The 17,000-nt window shown below is 45.9% G+C and overlaps 1 protein-coding gene across 10 annotated transcripts in view; it reads right to left on the minus strand.

Moving 5' to 3' along the window:
• The window catches only part of PDE4D (phosphodiesterase 4D), a 639,723-nt gene that overhangs the window by 49,324 nt on the left and 573,399 nt on the right, over nucleotides 1-17,000 (minus strand). For 9 of the 10 annotated variants that reach the window (XM_082241906.1, XM_082241909.1, XM_082241915.1 and 6 more), the window contains one exon: nucleotides 7,205-7,317. In XM_082241906.1, coding sequence (XP_082098032.1) covers nucleotides 7,205-7,317 — 113 coding nt within the window. Of the gene's footprint in view, nucleotides 1-7,204; nucleotides 7,395-17,000 lie in introns of all 10 variants that reach the window. The other variant, XM_082241908.1, reaches the window with a different exon arrangement.

Genomic DNA, 17,000 nt, shown 5'->3' on the forward strand with positions numbered 1-17,000 from the left:
TTTCATACAAGGGAGAATGATGTCTGCCCATCCCACCTACGTCCATCTCCATGGCTACCTGAGTGTAGGGAAGCACTACCTAGAGCTAGTACAGTCCAAACAGGAGGCACTCCTTCTCCATTGCAGAACAAAGACTCAATACTCTTCTATCTCATGGCAGCAGCATCAAAAGAAGGTGATGCGCAACACAGAGAAAGCTACTACTTAATTAATATGCTAAATACAATCATTTGAACACACATGAAGAAATGTTTCACCACACTGTTTCATTCCTTCCTGCAAGCCATGGTTATTTCACAGCCTTCAAGGCAACATTGCACAGGGTCCGAATGCAGCCTGAGACCCGATCACATTATGCTCTGATTGCCCATGAACCAGCCCACATCCACATCCAATTAACCCATGCCATTCACCCTTACAGACCATACCAAAAGCAGCCAGCCAGCAAGATGTGGTTTGCACTAGGGAAGCCTGAACAATTCAAGAAAGCAGTCTAGGAAAGCTGTCTAAATTGCTCACGTGAATGAGTGAAATTGCTTAAAAGAAGGGGGCAGAGACTGCTCCAGGGTCATAATCCAACCTCATCTGGAAGAAGTTACTTTCCTGTTCCAGCTCTTGCGATCAAGTGAGAGTCATATGATTAAGCCAAAGCTATGCGCCGAGGCCCTCCAAAAGCAACGTTAGCCTTGCTTGGAGATTTGCACGTCTGAATGGAAGAAGTCAAAATGACATCCTCTCCTAAGGTGAGAATTATAAGCAGGACACAGGGACATCTCTGGGATCTGAATCCCCAAGTGAGAATACTGAGTCTGCCTAACACAAGCCTCCAATATTCTCAGTGGCTCTCTGTGTAACTCAATGCTTCGGGAAGGTGGGAAAAAAATACCATGAGAAAAAGGAGGTTTCCTAAATTCTAACTGGCCATAACTAAGGAACAAAACCAAAGCAATGCCTTTCACCATTCTATTTGCAACTACCGGTACTTATTGACTTCTATTTATAGTCCAAATACCTCACAACTGCTTTCTAATCTACTAAGATGGCATTTCTCAAAATACACCTTAAATGCAAACTTTGGCTTTACTGGAAGGATTCCTGCTTGAGCAATTGGACTCCTACCCCTCAAATATGCTCCCTAATTCTGTTCTAGAGTTGTAGTCCTGCCCCCCCCCCCCGCTCCAGAGTAGATGGTGTGTGTGTGTGTGTGTGTGTGTGTGTGTGTGAGTGTGTGTGAAATCCTATTGTGCAGGTGGGATTCCTTGCACCCACAGGATGTTTACTTAGTGCTCTGCTAGATAGAAGCCACTTGTTCTAAAACTCATGGGCACTTACAAAAATTGAATATACAACACAAGATTAGCTGGTATTTATCAAAGAGAGTGTTTGAAAAAGTGAGAAGTGACCAAAACAGAGAACATGCTGTGAATAAAGAACTCAGGATCAGGCAGCAGGTAATTAAAAAAAATTCCTGCCCAAGATCCTACGCAGCCACTACAAACCCAGAGTAGGCCATACTTGGCTGGATGGACCAGTGGCCAGAGAACTTTTATGGTAATCAGAAAAATTATGTTTAATTAGCAAATATATCCCAAAGTTAAGGGTTCATCAGACTCCCCACCCCACCCCAGGAAGACAAGGAAACACCTAAATCCAACTAAACTATGAAATCAGTTAGCCAAAAGTCATCACACAGCCAGACATTGTATAAAAATGCAGTCATATAATGAGCTGCAGATGTTTTGGGACCCCATTATCAGCTTTTTGACCTTAAAATTATCAACAGGTCACCTGTCTTCTTTGAAAGAATTTGCCAGATCAGTAAATTCCTGTTTCACTGTTTTATTATTTGTAATGATGGGAATGCAAGACTGGCCAATAAGTAAATCCTTTTAAATTGGATGTGACAGCATTATCCTTCCTCTCTAATTGGAAACAGGTTGCTCTAATCTAACATTGTGATAGGAGTTTAAAACACTGGTGAAATCGTGCTGCTATGTTAAAGCTTGTACAAAGGGCTGGTATACATATTGCAACCCATGCATAAAATGTTTGAAAACACATCTGCATGACTGCTACTGCAAGCAACAGAAATAATTTGAAATTATGGGTCCCAATAACAGGACACATTGCATGGAGACTCTTCCCCCATCAGGCTCTCCTAGCAGCAGCTGGTGGAAGGTGGGGAGGAAACTCTCCTTGTGATGAGAACAATCTTCCCAGTCATCTCTTGCAAAAATGTGGAGGGTCCTCTTATGCCTCACCTTCTAAAACTGTAGTGGAAGCAAGTTCCACCTTACTGGAAAGAGGAAATTCCCTCAACGCCACTATTTAATTCAGACCCACTGACTCACAACTGTATATATTATCTGGCATGGGGAGCCTGGTTGCTATTCCTTCTTTCACATTTATATTTGCAATTCTACTCCAGAATCTTCAATTTGCCCTACGGGTGCAACACAGCAATTTGGCGGCAGCTGTAGCTTTTCAGGGGTGTGTGTGTGTGTGTGTGTCTGGCTGGCTGTGTGCAGAAGGGGGAACTCCTATCCCTTTCTGATCTGGAGTGAGATTCTTCCAAAAAATGAGATTAAGAGCACAATCCTAGACAGATGTAGGCAGGTGCAACACCTTCCCCTGCCCCTCATCACATCTCTCCCAGTAACATTCATGGGCATGTACAGTGCTGCTCTTTGGGGCCAGTGATGTGACCCTCCTATGGTTACAACCCTGCTAAACAGCCCTACCAGTGAAACCACCTGGTGGTCTAGGGAGGGTGTGTTTGTACTGGCACATATAGATAGTAACATTAACTTTAGTATTTGGACGATGACCTTGACAGCAGCAGCTATAGCCAGCAAGATCAACACAGCCTAACAGGGATGGCCTGCTGGGCAGTACCCCTTTGTGAAAAAGCCAAATTTGGAAGTATGCCTACAAAAAGAGTAGTTTGCAAGGGAGAGTTTTTTTGCTTCTGCTTTTATTCAAAGATCTCAAAGGTGTTGCTTATTTGTGTCTTTCGTTCCGCGAGCATGACGTTACTGTTACCCCTTGCTATTGTTTGTGTATGTCAATAATACCTAAGGTGACAATTCATACAGCTGAAAGATTTAAAGGAATACTGTGCTGGAGGACAGCAACCTTCTTTCTACAATGTTTACTCTCCCCAGCAGTAAATGCAGTGCGTTCTTTGCAAGCCACAGTGCAATTTTCCATGCTTAGTTAGCCAGGCGCGTATGTTTGTCTGTATTTTGTATGTTTATATTTATGTGATACATGTACATATAAATGCAGAGCTTACATACATCAATCGAGAAACCATGTTTGTTTGTTTGTTTTAGTTTAAAAAAGCTCAACAACTTTTGAAAAAGCAGAGGGTGTTCTGGTTTTTACTTTTTGAAATATGCAAACATACTGCGAACACATTATGACTTTGCCAGCGCATCCGGTGGCATCCTATTTCTCTGCGCATCACATATGTGATCTATTAAATGCTTCAGATCTCCACCCTAATAAATTCTCAAGCTAGCATTATGGAATAACTAGGCAGGGCTGGCTGCAACGTATTTAAGGGGGAGCAGGCACTGTGGCGCATTCTCCACACTCTTTTTGAGATCTCTGCACGCAGCTTAAAAAGTTGGGTGTGATGCAGAAATATATTTCATGTAATGGACCGCAATAGATTGCTGCCCCCTCCACATTGGAAAAACTCCTCTTGCCTATCTGGCCACTGTGAAATCCTTGCCACTGAAATCTTTATGCCCTGAGAAAAAGTTGCTTAAAAGGGCAGCCTTTAGCAAAAAAAAAAAAAATATCCCTGGCTACCCAAATATGAACTGCATCTATTTACGTGGCTGTTTTTTAGAAGTCTAAAGCACTTGAGTATTTTTGATGCACTGTGTGTGTGTGTAGAAGATACCTGACTTATGCATGTACCCACATTCACATGCACCCACATCTGTCCATGAACTAAAGCACACAGTGTGACTAAGACCTAAACAGCATTATCTCCTATCAACGCATAAAACCTACTTAGGATTATTTCGAATGGCGGGCACCTTCAACCAAAGATACCATGCAAAGAGACCCTGTGCCAACACTGCCTTCACAACAAAGGGAAATGAACTGTGCAAGGGACAGACACACACACAGTGCTTTTCAGAGCCAATGTCTCCTGTACAAAGCAGTATAAGTCATGGGTCTCTAGAAAACAGACTTGTAGAGGACTAAAAGCCTAAAAAAAATGGTGCTGGTGGTGGCCAAGAATTTCCTTTTGTGGTGTGCAAATAAAAAGTAGCCCTTGGTAATAGGGGTTTATTGAGCTAACACTGACGCTTGGGCTGCAATCTAAAAAAAACAAAACACCTACATGGTGGGACTTATTCCTGAATAAGTATATGCATATAAGTGTATATGCATAGAAATGTGCTAGTTAGTGTGGCTTGGGATATTGGCACATAGTGTTTAATTGGCAGGAAAGAAATGAGCAGTGCAATCCTATACATACGTACTCAGACGTAAGCCTCTCAGAGTTCTGTCAGATGTGCTCCCAGGTGGGATTGCAGCCTAAAACACCCACATTTCCCATTTTACGGACAAAATAAAACCAAGTAATTGTGTGCCTGCAGTATAAATTTTCAGTGCTGATGTAAGGAATGCCATCATTCAGGCTGACCTTCAGAGTGGCTATAGCAACCCAACTTATTGTACATCTCATGCAGGAAACCTTGGCTGTATGATCCATTTTCTGAAGCAATGGGAGGAGCAGATTTCTTATGAAATGCTTCTTTACCCACCGTATTTGGAGTTTCTACTACTGAACACATCCAGAATACAACAACTCCTTTGCAAATGCCTATCTAATTTTTTTAATAAAACAACAACAATTCTCTACAAGCTAACTACAAGGTAGGCAGCAAACCATTGCTAAGCAATGTTTGCAAGGAAATACACTACTGTAATGTTTATAGTGTACCTTTTTTATATACTGAAAACAAACCTATCTTCTATGAGCATGAAAATATCACTTACTATTATTACTGTTAGTTAAACATAACCCTAATATGAAAAACAGCCACATACTGATATAGGAAACAAGCTGTTGCCCAAATAAACAATTCAGAAAACCCATTGCACTGCTTGCAAATGAGACTGCATTTTACTTGAAACATTTGCTTTTTTTCTTTCACCAATAATTAAAATCCACATGCAATTTTTTAATTCTATGCAGCAAGCCTTGTTCAAAATCAGTGAATAAATATCTGCTTGCTAATGTGTGTGATATTCACCAAGGAGCCTTCCCGGCTGCACCTCTCTTTTGAATATACATTTGGTGGCAAACCAGCGACCGCTATTGCACAATGTGCTAAGATGCCCTGCCTGGCACATGTCTATGAAGGTGCAGGATCAAATCCTCAAGTTTGATTGCAAGAATCAAATCTGGGTTCATAGCAGTCGAATGCCAAGAGCCACAGAAAACATCCACACATATTAGATAGAGCCATGTTAACAGCATAAACAGTATGTGACACTTTTATTGCAGGAGCATAAATGGTATCTCAAGCATAGGAAAGCATGGGAAAGAATCCACGAACTTGTGACTCCTGTATCCATGTGTTACATTGCACAATCAAAAGCTCAAGGAGCTTGCAAGAGTCAGAGGCTTCCCTCCCTCTTTCCCCTGCCTGTGTAGATCAAGTCTGCAGTCAGAAGTGATATTAGATTTGCCATTGCATTTATACTGCACCATTCCTCCAAAAAGATCATGGCTCTCTTCCTCACAACAACTCCATGAGGTAGGTTAGGCTGAGAGACAGTGAGGGGCCCAAGGTCACCCAGTGAGCAGCTTCACGGGGAGCCTAAAAAGAAAGTGGGGAACTTTTTCTGTTGAATGAGCAAGGTGTGTGTCAGCATTCTTGGTGATTTTAGTGCCACAATGAAAACTTGTTTCTCAAACCTAATCATGTTTTCTCAAAAATATGCTCCAGTGAAAATCAATGGAATTGATTGCTTTCGGTCAGTATGCACAAGAACCACTTACACCAAAAAGTGTAAAACAAATCTGTTTCCAGCATGCACATGGCTTTGCTTGCTTTTCTCTGTTCCTTGGTATTTACAACAAGTTGTAACCACATCTCCTACTACCTTTAGTGGTTGACATTTACAGCAAAGTGCCGTACGTAAATGTTGTGTGTGCATCTTACCTCATCCTGTTTTAAAATGGCAGCACACTGATCAGTGATTACGCACAACCTTTAAATGGCATGTGAAGCTTTGAAACCCAAACGACACTACCTCTTTTGATCCGCCCACCCCCAGACAGGCCAGTTTTGCTCCCCCCTCTCCAACTTTATTATACAACTGCAAAGGTCAAAATGATGGACCTGCCCATCTCAAATGTATGCAGGACTTTTCAATTCTGCCATCTGATTCATTCGTAGATACGATTTTATAAAAAAGGGGGTCTTAAACAATCATTTTAAACCCCTGCACAGTTTTGCAGTTCTCTGCTGGCTCACCAAAAAGTAAGTCTTTATTGAACTTAAGTTCCAGAGTAAGCATGCATAGGATGGAGTGATGCTGATAAACAGAGAATGCAAGAATCCAACTTTTAAGTTTGACCCCCAAAAGTCCCACAGAGTTTACCAAGAACTACTACCGAGTAGAAGCCTGAAGGAGGCTTGCATTTAGATCCGATTCACCTAAGTTAGATAACACACTGAGACACATTGCAGTAACACTGTGCTCCACGCACCTTTTAAGTTTGCAAACATGAATGCCTACAAGCTACTAGCTTCCTCCACAGCAAAGAAGGCATGCAAGTTTTCTTGGCACAACAGCAGCAGCTGCCTAATATTACGGATGCTCCCAGATGGGCTATTGCAGGATTAGGGCTGCTCATGCATGCAAGTTTTCTGCAACATCCGCGTGGTCCCGGGAATCGAAATGCCAGCCAGCATTTTTCTCTTTTCCCAGTTAACCAGAATTTACCATTTCTGGGGGAAGTCGGAGAAGTTAAACTGGGTGGGTGGTGGAAACTGTTGCTAATGTCCTGTTTGCGGTATCCCTTTGCAGCATTCAGGCCCCGGGGTAGGAAGCGAACTCCAGCACTCGAGATCGCGGGCCACTTTGCTGGCAGGGAGGCAAAAACACGGGCAAGGCGAAGGCGTTGGGGAAGCAGGTGGGATCGGGGGGGAGGTTTTTGTCCTACCTTGTTCGAGGCCATTTCGCTGACGGAGTGCCTGGTCTGCAAGGTTTCCAGCTGGTCCAGGCACCAGTCGAGCTCCTCCAGGGTCTCGCTGGCCAGTTTTTGGTAGGCCTCCTCTGCGAAGAGATAGGGAAAGGAGTACTCAGTTCGCAAGCGTTTCACAGGGCTACCAGCGAGCTCCAGCGGGGCCATCCTGCCATACCCAGCCATGGGGGGATGCCCAGTGCCCACACATGAGTGCTGCTCCTTCATATTGCTCAGCCCCAGCAATGGAGGAGAAAGGCGGGCTTGCGGCTCCGGCGGGAACCACGAAGGAACGAGAGCGGCTCCAGCCTTTCCTTAGCCAGTCCGGGCAAAAGGCACTTTTCTCTTTTTCTTTCTCTCTCTCTCTTCCCTGGCGGGAGAGCTCCGCAGGGCGCGCGCGCTGGTGGCGACTGAGCGGGGAAAAGGAGCAGGAGGCGCGGCGCGGAGTCCTCGGAGAAGGAGCGGGACGCGGCGCAGCCTCTCAGCTCGCGGAGCGCAGGGCGGAGGCGGGCGCACGGAGCCGCGTCTCTCTGGCTGGGGCTGCTGCTCTTTCTCCCGCCAGCCAGAGACTTTGGGCGACACGCAGCCCGGCGCTTTCCTTCCCCGGGGCTGGAAGAGGGCGGGCAACACCTCCTCGCCACCCCTCCCTCTTCGGGAAAGCTGCAAGCCCCAGTGAATCAGAGCGGTGGCGGAGGCTGCCGGGTGCGCGGCCGCCGCGTTTCCTGTTTGCTCAACTTCTCTCTTTGCACAGCGCAAGCGGGAAGGGGGCGGGGGGAAGCCAGGCTTGCGGCGGCTGCTTTGGACTCTCGGGGAAGCCCGTTTCTTTCACGAGCCTCCTCCTTCCCTCCCCCTGCGGAGAGCAGTCTTCGAGGCTCTTAAGCAAACCCCCCTTTCCCTCTTTTTATAAGTTCTGCTAGGAAGGGGAGGAGAGCGCGCCTTGGGCGCTCCTGCCTTTGAACTGCCGCCGCTGCCGCCGGAGTTTTTGTGCGTTTGGTGCAGCGGGAAGTGTTTTGCCCCCGTTTGCAGTTCTGGGTTGGGGCGAAAGGCGGCAGGGTGAGGGAGAGAGAGAGAGAGAGAGAGAGAGAGAGAGAGAGAACTCGGCACGGGAGGGAGCGCAAGGCTTGTATTGCCTGCGCCCCCCTCCCCTTTTGCAAGTAGGCTCGGGCGGCGCGCACGTGGAGCCTCCTGCAGCTCGCTGCGCACAGGCTGCGGCCACCTGCGGGGGGCGGGGAGGCGAGGGCCGTGACGTGGCCAAGAAATCCCCCTCTCTCCCACCCCCGCACCCGCCCTTCCCCGCCCTCAGACAGTGAGCTCATTATATAACCACAAGCGATCGCCCCGGCCAGCGCCACTGCCGCTGTCCTGGGCCTGGAGGAGGAGAGACATAAACAAGATTAAACACACATCGTATCCTTGAGGTCCTTGGCGTGCAACGTGCGCCCAGATGGCCAAAGCGGAGGGGAAGAGCTCAACTGAAGCAGCTTGGGCCCAGGGATGTAACATGTCTCTGCTGGAGAAGGCCTCTTACTTAGGAGAAGAGGGCGCTGCCTTCTGGCACTGAGTTGGACCAGCGGTTCATCTGCTAGCGTTCAGCCTTGGGTCCCTACACATGAAGCAGCACTGGTGCAATATGATAAAAATCACTCCGTCCCTTCCACCTGAGAGGAGTTCCCACACCATTTCCAAACGCAGCCCTGTCCTTCAACCTGCTGCAGCTATCCAAACTGGAGGTGACCAGATCACGGGTAGCTGGGCATGAAACTGATGCGCTCCCAATGCCAACTTATGCATTTGGCATCCAGATTCTGCGCATGCACACAGCCCTGCCTATGTAACCAGACAAATAACCTATCCTAGTGATGCTGACACAAAAACCCTACAAGTACATTAAGCAAAAGAACGGAAAATCATTACCCTCCCTTCTTCCCCTGCTCTCTCTCCCAATTCGCCACCCCCCAACCTCACAATTTCTATGACAGCAGTGTCTCACACCGAATGCAACTGACTATGAACTGAGAATGGAGACGTTTATACCCTTGTTCTCTATGTAAACCCTTCAATAAAAACAAAACAAAACCTTGGGTCCCCAGTTGTGGTTGGACTACAGATGCTGGGGACTGAAGTCACTGCATGCACTGGGTCACTGCATGCTCTGCCACGGAGCTGCTGCCCCATCCCTTCTCCACACAAGTCTGTGTGCCCTTGGCAAAGGGGTCACATTGCTGCTTTCTCACAGGGCCTTGGTGGGGCACTCAAGATGACCTCTTCTCCATGGACGTACAGGCCGGCCGAAAGAGGCAGCCAGTTCGCCCAGCCCTCAAAGAAAAGCCTGGGCACACAGTGACTCTTGTTCCGTAAGGAGAGGCAGTCACATTCGCCTGCTGCTTCACACAGGATCCAAGTTTTAGCTTTCTCCTCCCAGGGCCTTGTCTCCAGCCTTTTTAGTGATATGCCAGAAACTGGACTGCACACAGTAACAGATGCATGAGACCTGGCCACCACGGGCAGGAAACTTCCAGGGTCTTTATTCCCCTGTGTACCCTCTCAGACTCTGACAAGCATGGGAAATAAGGTGCAAAGAGCATGGAAGGGGGGAGCATTTGAAAACTGCCTTTCTTTAGAGTAACCACGAGGTTCCAGCAATGGGAGGGGCAGGTGGAGGATAAGCTGTTTCTCTGGGGGGTGGGGGAGAGACATCCGTGCACCCCCCCCAATGGCACTGCCTATTCAAACACATGGCCAGTATATGCCCAAGGGCCTTGAGGAAGCTTCCGTCTGTAGTTTTCAAAGTCCGGGAACTTCCTGGTCTATAAACTACCAAGGGAGTTTCTGTTCTATGTGGCCCTCCAAGAGACTAAGTCAGAGCTTTCCAAACTTTTCATGTTGGTGACACACTTTTTAGACACGCATCATTTCATGACACAGTAACTCAGTTTTGCATCATTTTGCAACACAGTAATTCAGTTTTACTAGCAAACCGGAGGTTAAACTAACCCCTTTTCAGCCCCGGGAGGAGGATTCATGCGACACACCGACACACTAATGTGTTGCAACACACAGTTTGGAAAGCTCTGGACTAAGTGATACATTGACTGGCCCCTCTTTGCCTGCCTCCATTTCCTACCTGCTCCAGCCCTCTTCAGATCACAGAACATTGTGTTGTTAAGTGTTCTGTTCTCCACTTCTTATCTGATGCTGCTATCGCTACTAATCGCATATATAGCACACTTAATAGATAAAGTATTTTACCATCTCTGGATACAATCCAGCCCAAGATAAGTGCTATTAAGTCCCTTTTGGCTCCAGTGGAGGAAGAAGGCTAAGCACGTCATTAAATGCCCCTCTGAAATCAATACGACTCACTTGTGTGCGTAACTTTTGCTGGATCATGCCTATAATCTCTTTTGGCCTCAGCACAACTCGTGGAGGGAGGGATGATGCGTTCTCACATTTCATGGAGGGAACTGAGGTCACCCAAATGGATCCATAGTGGAGGTAAGATGTGTGGACCTGAGCCTTTCATATCTCTCTCCCTGAGTCTACCAGACGACACTAGGTCTCTTTACAGCTTATATCCCGTATTTTCTTTAGGTAACCATCATACGTCCTGAGAATTACAGTTAATATTTGCACAGTCAGTTTCAATGCAATGTATATAAGTCAGTCTAGCCAAAGATTTAGCAGCAAAGGCATTTCCAAATACTGCAGTATGTTTACTTTAAACAAAATCCCCGACGGAAGGTGTGTGAATGACGTGTTCATCACAAAGTTTGCTTTGGGAGAAGGAGGGGTGGCGGGAATCTCTTCCAAAAGTTTACCTCAGAGACTCAATATCAACGGGGGTTTATTTGATTCTGCTTCCTCCACCCCCCAGATGTCACCTGGCAACTGAGGGAGAAGAAGCCTAGGCGACAGGGAAGAATCTAAGCCAGGATTTCCAAGGACCAAGTCCCAGGTCTTATTCCCAATGCAGGAGCTTAAATGTGGAGAATACAGAATGAGATTATAAAGTGACTCTGAGCATAGGTGCCAACTCCCTGGGGCCCTGGGTGCCCAAGCACCCACAACATTCCCCATGAAGGGGCCGGGCACCCACAAATTTCAATGCCAGGGCCATGCATACTGCCTGGCATCTGCGGCCCTAGGCACTCACAATTGCAGGGCAAAGCTGGCACTCCTGACTTTGAGCATGTGCAGCATTTTTCATCACTGAGTAACACAGTCTGCCCCATGACATTTGGCGAGAGACACAGGACTCCAATATTATGGGCACTGCAACCCAGCAGGCTTTAGCTATATAGCCAACATTCATATTTGAAATTTGCACCACTGTTGGCGGAGGAAGATACAAGCTATCAGCACTCCTACGGACAGATTTTTAAATGTGCAAAGAAACTGACTGAAGATATCCCCACTGGCGGGATTCTGCACATACATCTTTTTGGCCACTGTGAGAACTGGATGCTGACCTAGTTGATGATGACTCATTAAATTTGTAGATCGCCCTTCACCCAAAGATCTCAGGGCGGTTCGCAGCATAAAAGTACAAGAAAGAAACACAAAATACATAATAATAAAACAACAACCCAATAATCCTTTCTCCCATAAACATATTTAAAAGGATATAGGGTATTAATCAGCCTGGTTGAAACGGAACGTTTTCACCTGGCACCTAAAGGTGTATAACAGATGTGCCAGATGGACTTCCCTGGGGAGACCATTCCACAAGTGGGGAGCCACTGCAGAAAAGGCCCATTCTCGTGTTGCCACCCTCCAGACCTCTAGACACATGAAGAAGGGCCTCAGAGGAAGATCTCAGGGTATGGGTCGGTTTATATGGGGAGAAGCAGTCCTTGAGGTACTGCAGTCCTGAGCCATATAGGTCAAAACCAGCACTTTGAATTGGGCCCAGAAACTGGCAGCCAGTGCAGTCAGGCCAGGATCAGTGTAAGATGCTCAAACTGTCTTGCACCAGTGAGCAACCTGTCCACCGAATTCTGCACCAGCTGAAGTTCCTGAACCATCTTCAGAGGCAGCCTTACAGTGTGGTCAAAATAAAAAAATTCCTTCCAGTAGCACCTTAAAGACCAACTAAGAAGTGTGCATGCACACGAAAGCTCATACCAAGAACTAACTTAGTTGGTCTTTAAGGTGCTACTGGAAGGAATTTTTTTATTTTGACTATGGCAGACCAACACGGCTACCTATCTGTTACAGTGTGGTGTGGTGGTTAGGAGTGGTAGTCTCGTAATCTGGGGAACCGGGTTCGCGTCTCTGCTCCTCCACATGCAGCTGCTGGGTGACCTTGGGTTACTCACACTTCTTTGAAGTCTCTCAGCCCCACTCACCTCACAGAGTGTTTGTTGTGGGGGAGGAAGGGAAAGGAGAATGTTAGCCGCTTTGAGACTCTTTCGGGTAGTGATAAAGTGGGATATCAAATCCAAACTCTTATTCTTCTTCTTCTATAATGCATTGCAGTAATCTAACCTTGATGTTACCAGAGCATAGACAACAGTAGTTAGGCTGTCTCTGTCCAGATAAGGGAGCAGCTGGGCCACCAACCAAAGTTGGTGGGAGGCACCTGAGCCTCAAGTGACAGCAAAGGGTCCAGAGGTACCCCCAAGCTTCATACCAGCTCCTTCAGAGAGGGAGTATAACCCAATCCAGCAAGGCTTTGATGTTTATGTTCTTAATTTCTTAAAAATAATAACAACTTGGTAATACAAAGGTGTTGAGAGCTGGCTAAGTACTTTGTTACTGCATATATAAGTTTGCTCTGCACCACTTATTTACCAGTGACATTGTTATTTATCTATACAGTATTTATCAATTATTCAACCGAGATTGTGTCTGATCCAAGAACACTGGAAACAACAGAAAACCTCTGAATCTATAGACTTGATACCTTAACACCACACAGCCTAAACCTGGAGGATAATACCAGACCTATGACTCAACTAGTGCAAATGCAGTTCTTTGGAATATTTCATTTTCTGAGCCACCTTGGCTACACCATCTTTTGATTCACAACAAGCAGCTGAAGGAGGCAGGAGGGTGGAGTTCAACTTAGCATGAATGCAATAGTTCAGTCAGTGCAAGCATTTGCTTGCAGATAGAATTATATTCCCTCTCCTCTCCCCACTCCTGGCTCACTGTTCTGGGGGATCAAGCAAACCTTCCGAGTGGATTGGGGGTAGCCGAGGTTGGTGCACTGGGTGGCGGGGAGAGGCAAGGCCCCATTGCTCCAGCTGGAATCCTTGGGCTGTCTTCCACTAAGGGAAGGGAGTAGCTGAATCTGGCCCAAAACGTTTTGCTATAAGAAATTAAGCTTTTGTTTTTTCCAGCCACATAGCCTTCCGAAACTGTCAAGGGTCAATTGCATCACAGTCCATAAATGATGCTAGCTGTGGACTTGAGTTAATCGTTTTAGACCTCAAGCTTGAAATGTTTGAAAGAAATACTGTATATTTTGAATCTCTCCTCCATCCCCACTGCCACAATGGCGGACTGGCTGCAGGAACAAAGTTGTGGAACTGAACAAAAGTTAATGCTACCTAAAAATACCCTTTCTAATTTTTTCTAGATGACATTTAATGCACTCACCAAAACATTAGGCCACTTTTAAGGAATGTACAGTGTTGGCAAGCTGCCATGGCATATTAATGCACATTTTGCTGGGTTTCTACATCATTTCAACTATACAATCTTACATAATAACCAAGAGAATGCTTCAGTCCATAGGAACAATAAATGCTTGTCCATGTTACAAAGGGACTGCCAAATGTTGCAGAGCAACTCGGAGCTGGGGTAGAAATGTATTAACAAAAATGATGCAGTGTGAGTTGCCAAGATGAGACCATTTTACTATGTCTCCAATATCATTTTCATTACATCATTAACAACAGTCCAAGTTGCTCACTTCTCTGGAATAGAAAGGTTTCCTCCAAATATACAGGCCTTGCCTTGCGCCAAAAGATAAAATAAAATGCCCTGTGATAATTTAAAGCTGGGACTTTTCTGAGAGTTTATGAATCAAAAGAGCAGCGGCAGCCAACTTCACTCTTAATCATATGACAGAGGGCTGCAATCTTAAGCTTGTTTGTTCACCAAATTCGGTGGAACTGAGGGCAAGTTGACCATGCATGCTTATTCCTTGATGACCTAAACATCCAGTCTTCACTTGCATGAGTGTGAAGGAGACATCGAGGACCAGAGTCAAAGACAGAATTTCTGTATCACCTCACGTCACTTCCAATGAAGTGTTCTTCAGTGGAGTCAGTTTTCCCATTCCATTGCAAGTCATTAGAGAGGCACATGAATATGTAAAGCCACTATCAGTTCCACAGAGTTCAAGGAAACTTGCTTCCAAGAAAATTGTTCGACTGAAGTGTCTGTGATTTGTTTATCCTTGGAGCGGAAACAAGGAGCAGAATGAGATGGTAAAATGGACTGCATTTTAAAATGTTCCCTGCATTAAAACACAGAAGGGAGAGGGAGAAAGTGTGCAAGCCTTAGGGTTTGATCCTGATCTGTCCTCAGGGTAGGGCCCCATGCTGCAATATCTAGAAACAGGTAGAGCTGTTACAATTCCTTCCCACGGTAGTCCTCATCCTACAGAATTTATTTATTTCATAAAATGTATACGCCGCTTGATTGTAAAACAAACAAAAAAACCTTGAAAGGATAAAACAAAAATTTATAACCCTACTTGAAAACATACAAAAGTTAAAGCACTAAAGCAGATTTAAACTACCTCAACTTTAAAAGGCTGTTGTCTTGTTGTTGTTTAAAGCCACTTTATAATACACTCTGATATTAAAAGCAAAAGCAAAACAGAACAAACCGACCACAATGTAACAAAAAACTGAGCTTAAAAATACAGCCTCCTATGGCCAATGATGAGGTGATTGATGCAGATGTGAGCTGCAGTCCAGCAACATCTGGTGGGCCCTAGATTCACTATCCTGTTCTAGCGGCAGATTTATTGAGAAAAACAAACCTATTACTTATCAAAAGGACAGGGCTTCTGTAACAGTTGTCCTTTTTCGATAATAAAGTTTCAGAAGATACGCAGTTCAGAAATACACTGGATTTATCTAATCAAGATCCCTCAAGCAATTAAAAGACTGGGCATTTGTTTAAATGTTTCAAAAATAATATCACCTCCCTCTCTGGTATAATTCTTCAAACAGACGTCATCACTGCCCCTACCCCACAATTTAGCAATTTAGGGTTACATTTTCTGTCCGCGTTGCAGTGCTGGTATAGCACGGGGGCCAAGAGTTCGATCCTGGGCATGTCTACACTCATTGTGTGCAATGGCTCTTACTTTCCGGAAAGGGTAGCCAGCATTGCAGCCTAAGGTGCTGGGCTGCAAATCAAGAACTCCTTGGATCTCCTGTCACCTAAGGGATGGACATATTTTGCGCTTTAGGAAAACGACTCTTTTTTTTTTTTTGCTTGCCTGTAACGTGCCCTTGAACTCTGATGCCTTTTGATGGACTGGGTGGAGGATAGAGAGAGGTGTGTGGAGAGAGTGAAACTAGCCTACTGCACCTAAGGTATAATTAACATTTGTGGCTCCACCCACTTTGCCTCTGGCCCCGCCCACCACCAGCATGAGGTTCTCAGAAGGTTGTCCAGAGGGAAATGCAGCTTGACTTCACCCTTGGAGGCGCACTCCATTGTCTCTCGAGACTGAGGATGCCAACAAGGTTGAAACACACACACCTTACGCAATTGTTGTAAGGCCTGCATCCAGACAAGGCCTTTGAGCTGCTCTGAACATCTGAAAGCTCTATACAAACATTAAGTATTGTTTCAAGGCAATTTATTCTTCCTTAACATGTTTTGTGATACCAAAACCTGCGCTCTTCCTGCCCATCTCTCACTTTAGGCAATAGGGGAACTTCTCATTGGGAGGCAAATATACTTGGATGTCGAAGGGGAGGGATTGCGGAGGGGAAATGGCAGCCAGGGGATGGCAGCCAGGGGATCTCCCCTCCAGATACCCAGTCCTCTTCCACTCTGCACATGAAGAGTTAATAAAGGATTGGGGAATCCCATGTTCATTACCATACACAGACTTGGGATAGCTCAGGGGGTAGAGCATGAGACTCTTAATCTCAGGGTCATGGGTTCGAGCCCAAGGCTGGGGGAAAGATTCCTGCCTTGCAGGGGGTTGGACTAGATGATCCTCGGGGTCCCTTCCAACTCTGCAATTCTATGGTTCCATGTAGTTTTACCCTTCAGTAAGCTGAGCGAATATATTTGACAGCAGCTTGGCTGCAGGAATCCCCATAAGTACAGTTGTACCTTGGAAGTCAAATAGAATCCATACCGGAAGTTTGTTCGACTTCCAAAATGTTCAGAAACCAAAGCGCGGCTTCTGATTGGCTGCAGGAAGAAGTCGCAGAAGTCCAGTCGGACGTTCGGCTTCCAAATACAGTGGTACCTCGGGTTAAGTACTTAATTCGTTCCGGAGGTCCATAGTTAACCTGAAACTGTTCTTAACCTGAAGCACCACTTTAGCTAATGGGGCCTCCCGCTGCCACCGCATGATTTCTGTTCTCATCCTGAAGCAAAGTTCTTAACCTGAGGTACTATTTCTGGGTTAGCGGAGTCTGTAACCTGAAGTGTCTGTAACCTGAAGCGTATGTAACCCGAGGTACCACTGTAGTTTGCAAACACTCAATTTTGAGTTTGCGGCGTTCAGGAGCCAAAACTAAGAGAACTATGCTCTTAGAAAACCAAGATAGAACTGTATGTATGCACA

The sequence above is a fragment of the Podarcis vaucheri genome, assembly GCF_965113315.1.
Source record: "Podarcis vaucheri genome assembly, chromosome: 11".
Taxonomy (NCBI): domain Eukaryota; kingdom Metazoa; phylum Chordata; class Lepidosauria; order Squamata; family Lacertidae; genus Podarcis; species Podarcis vaucheri.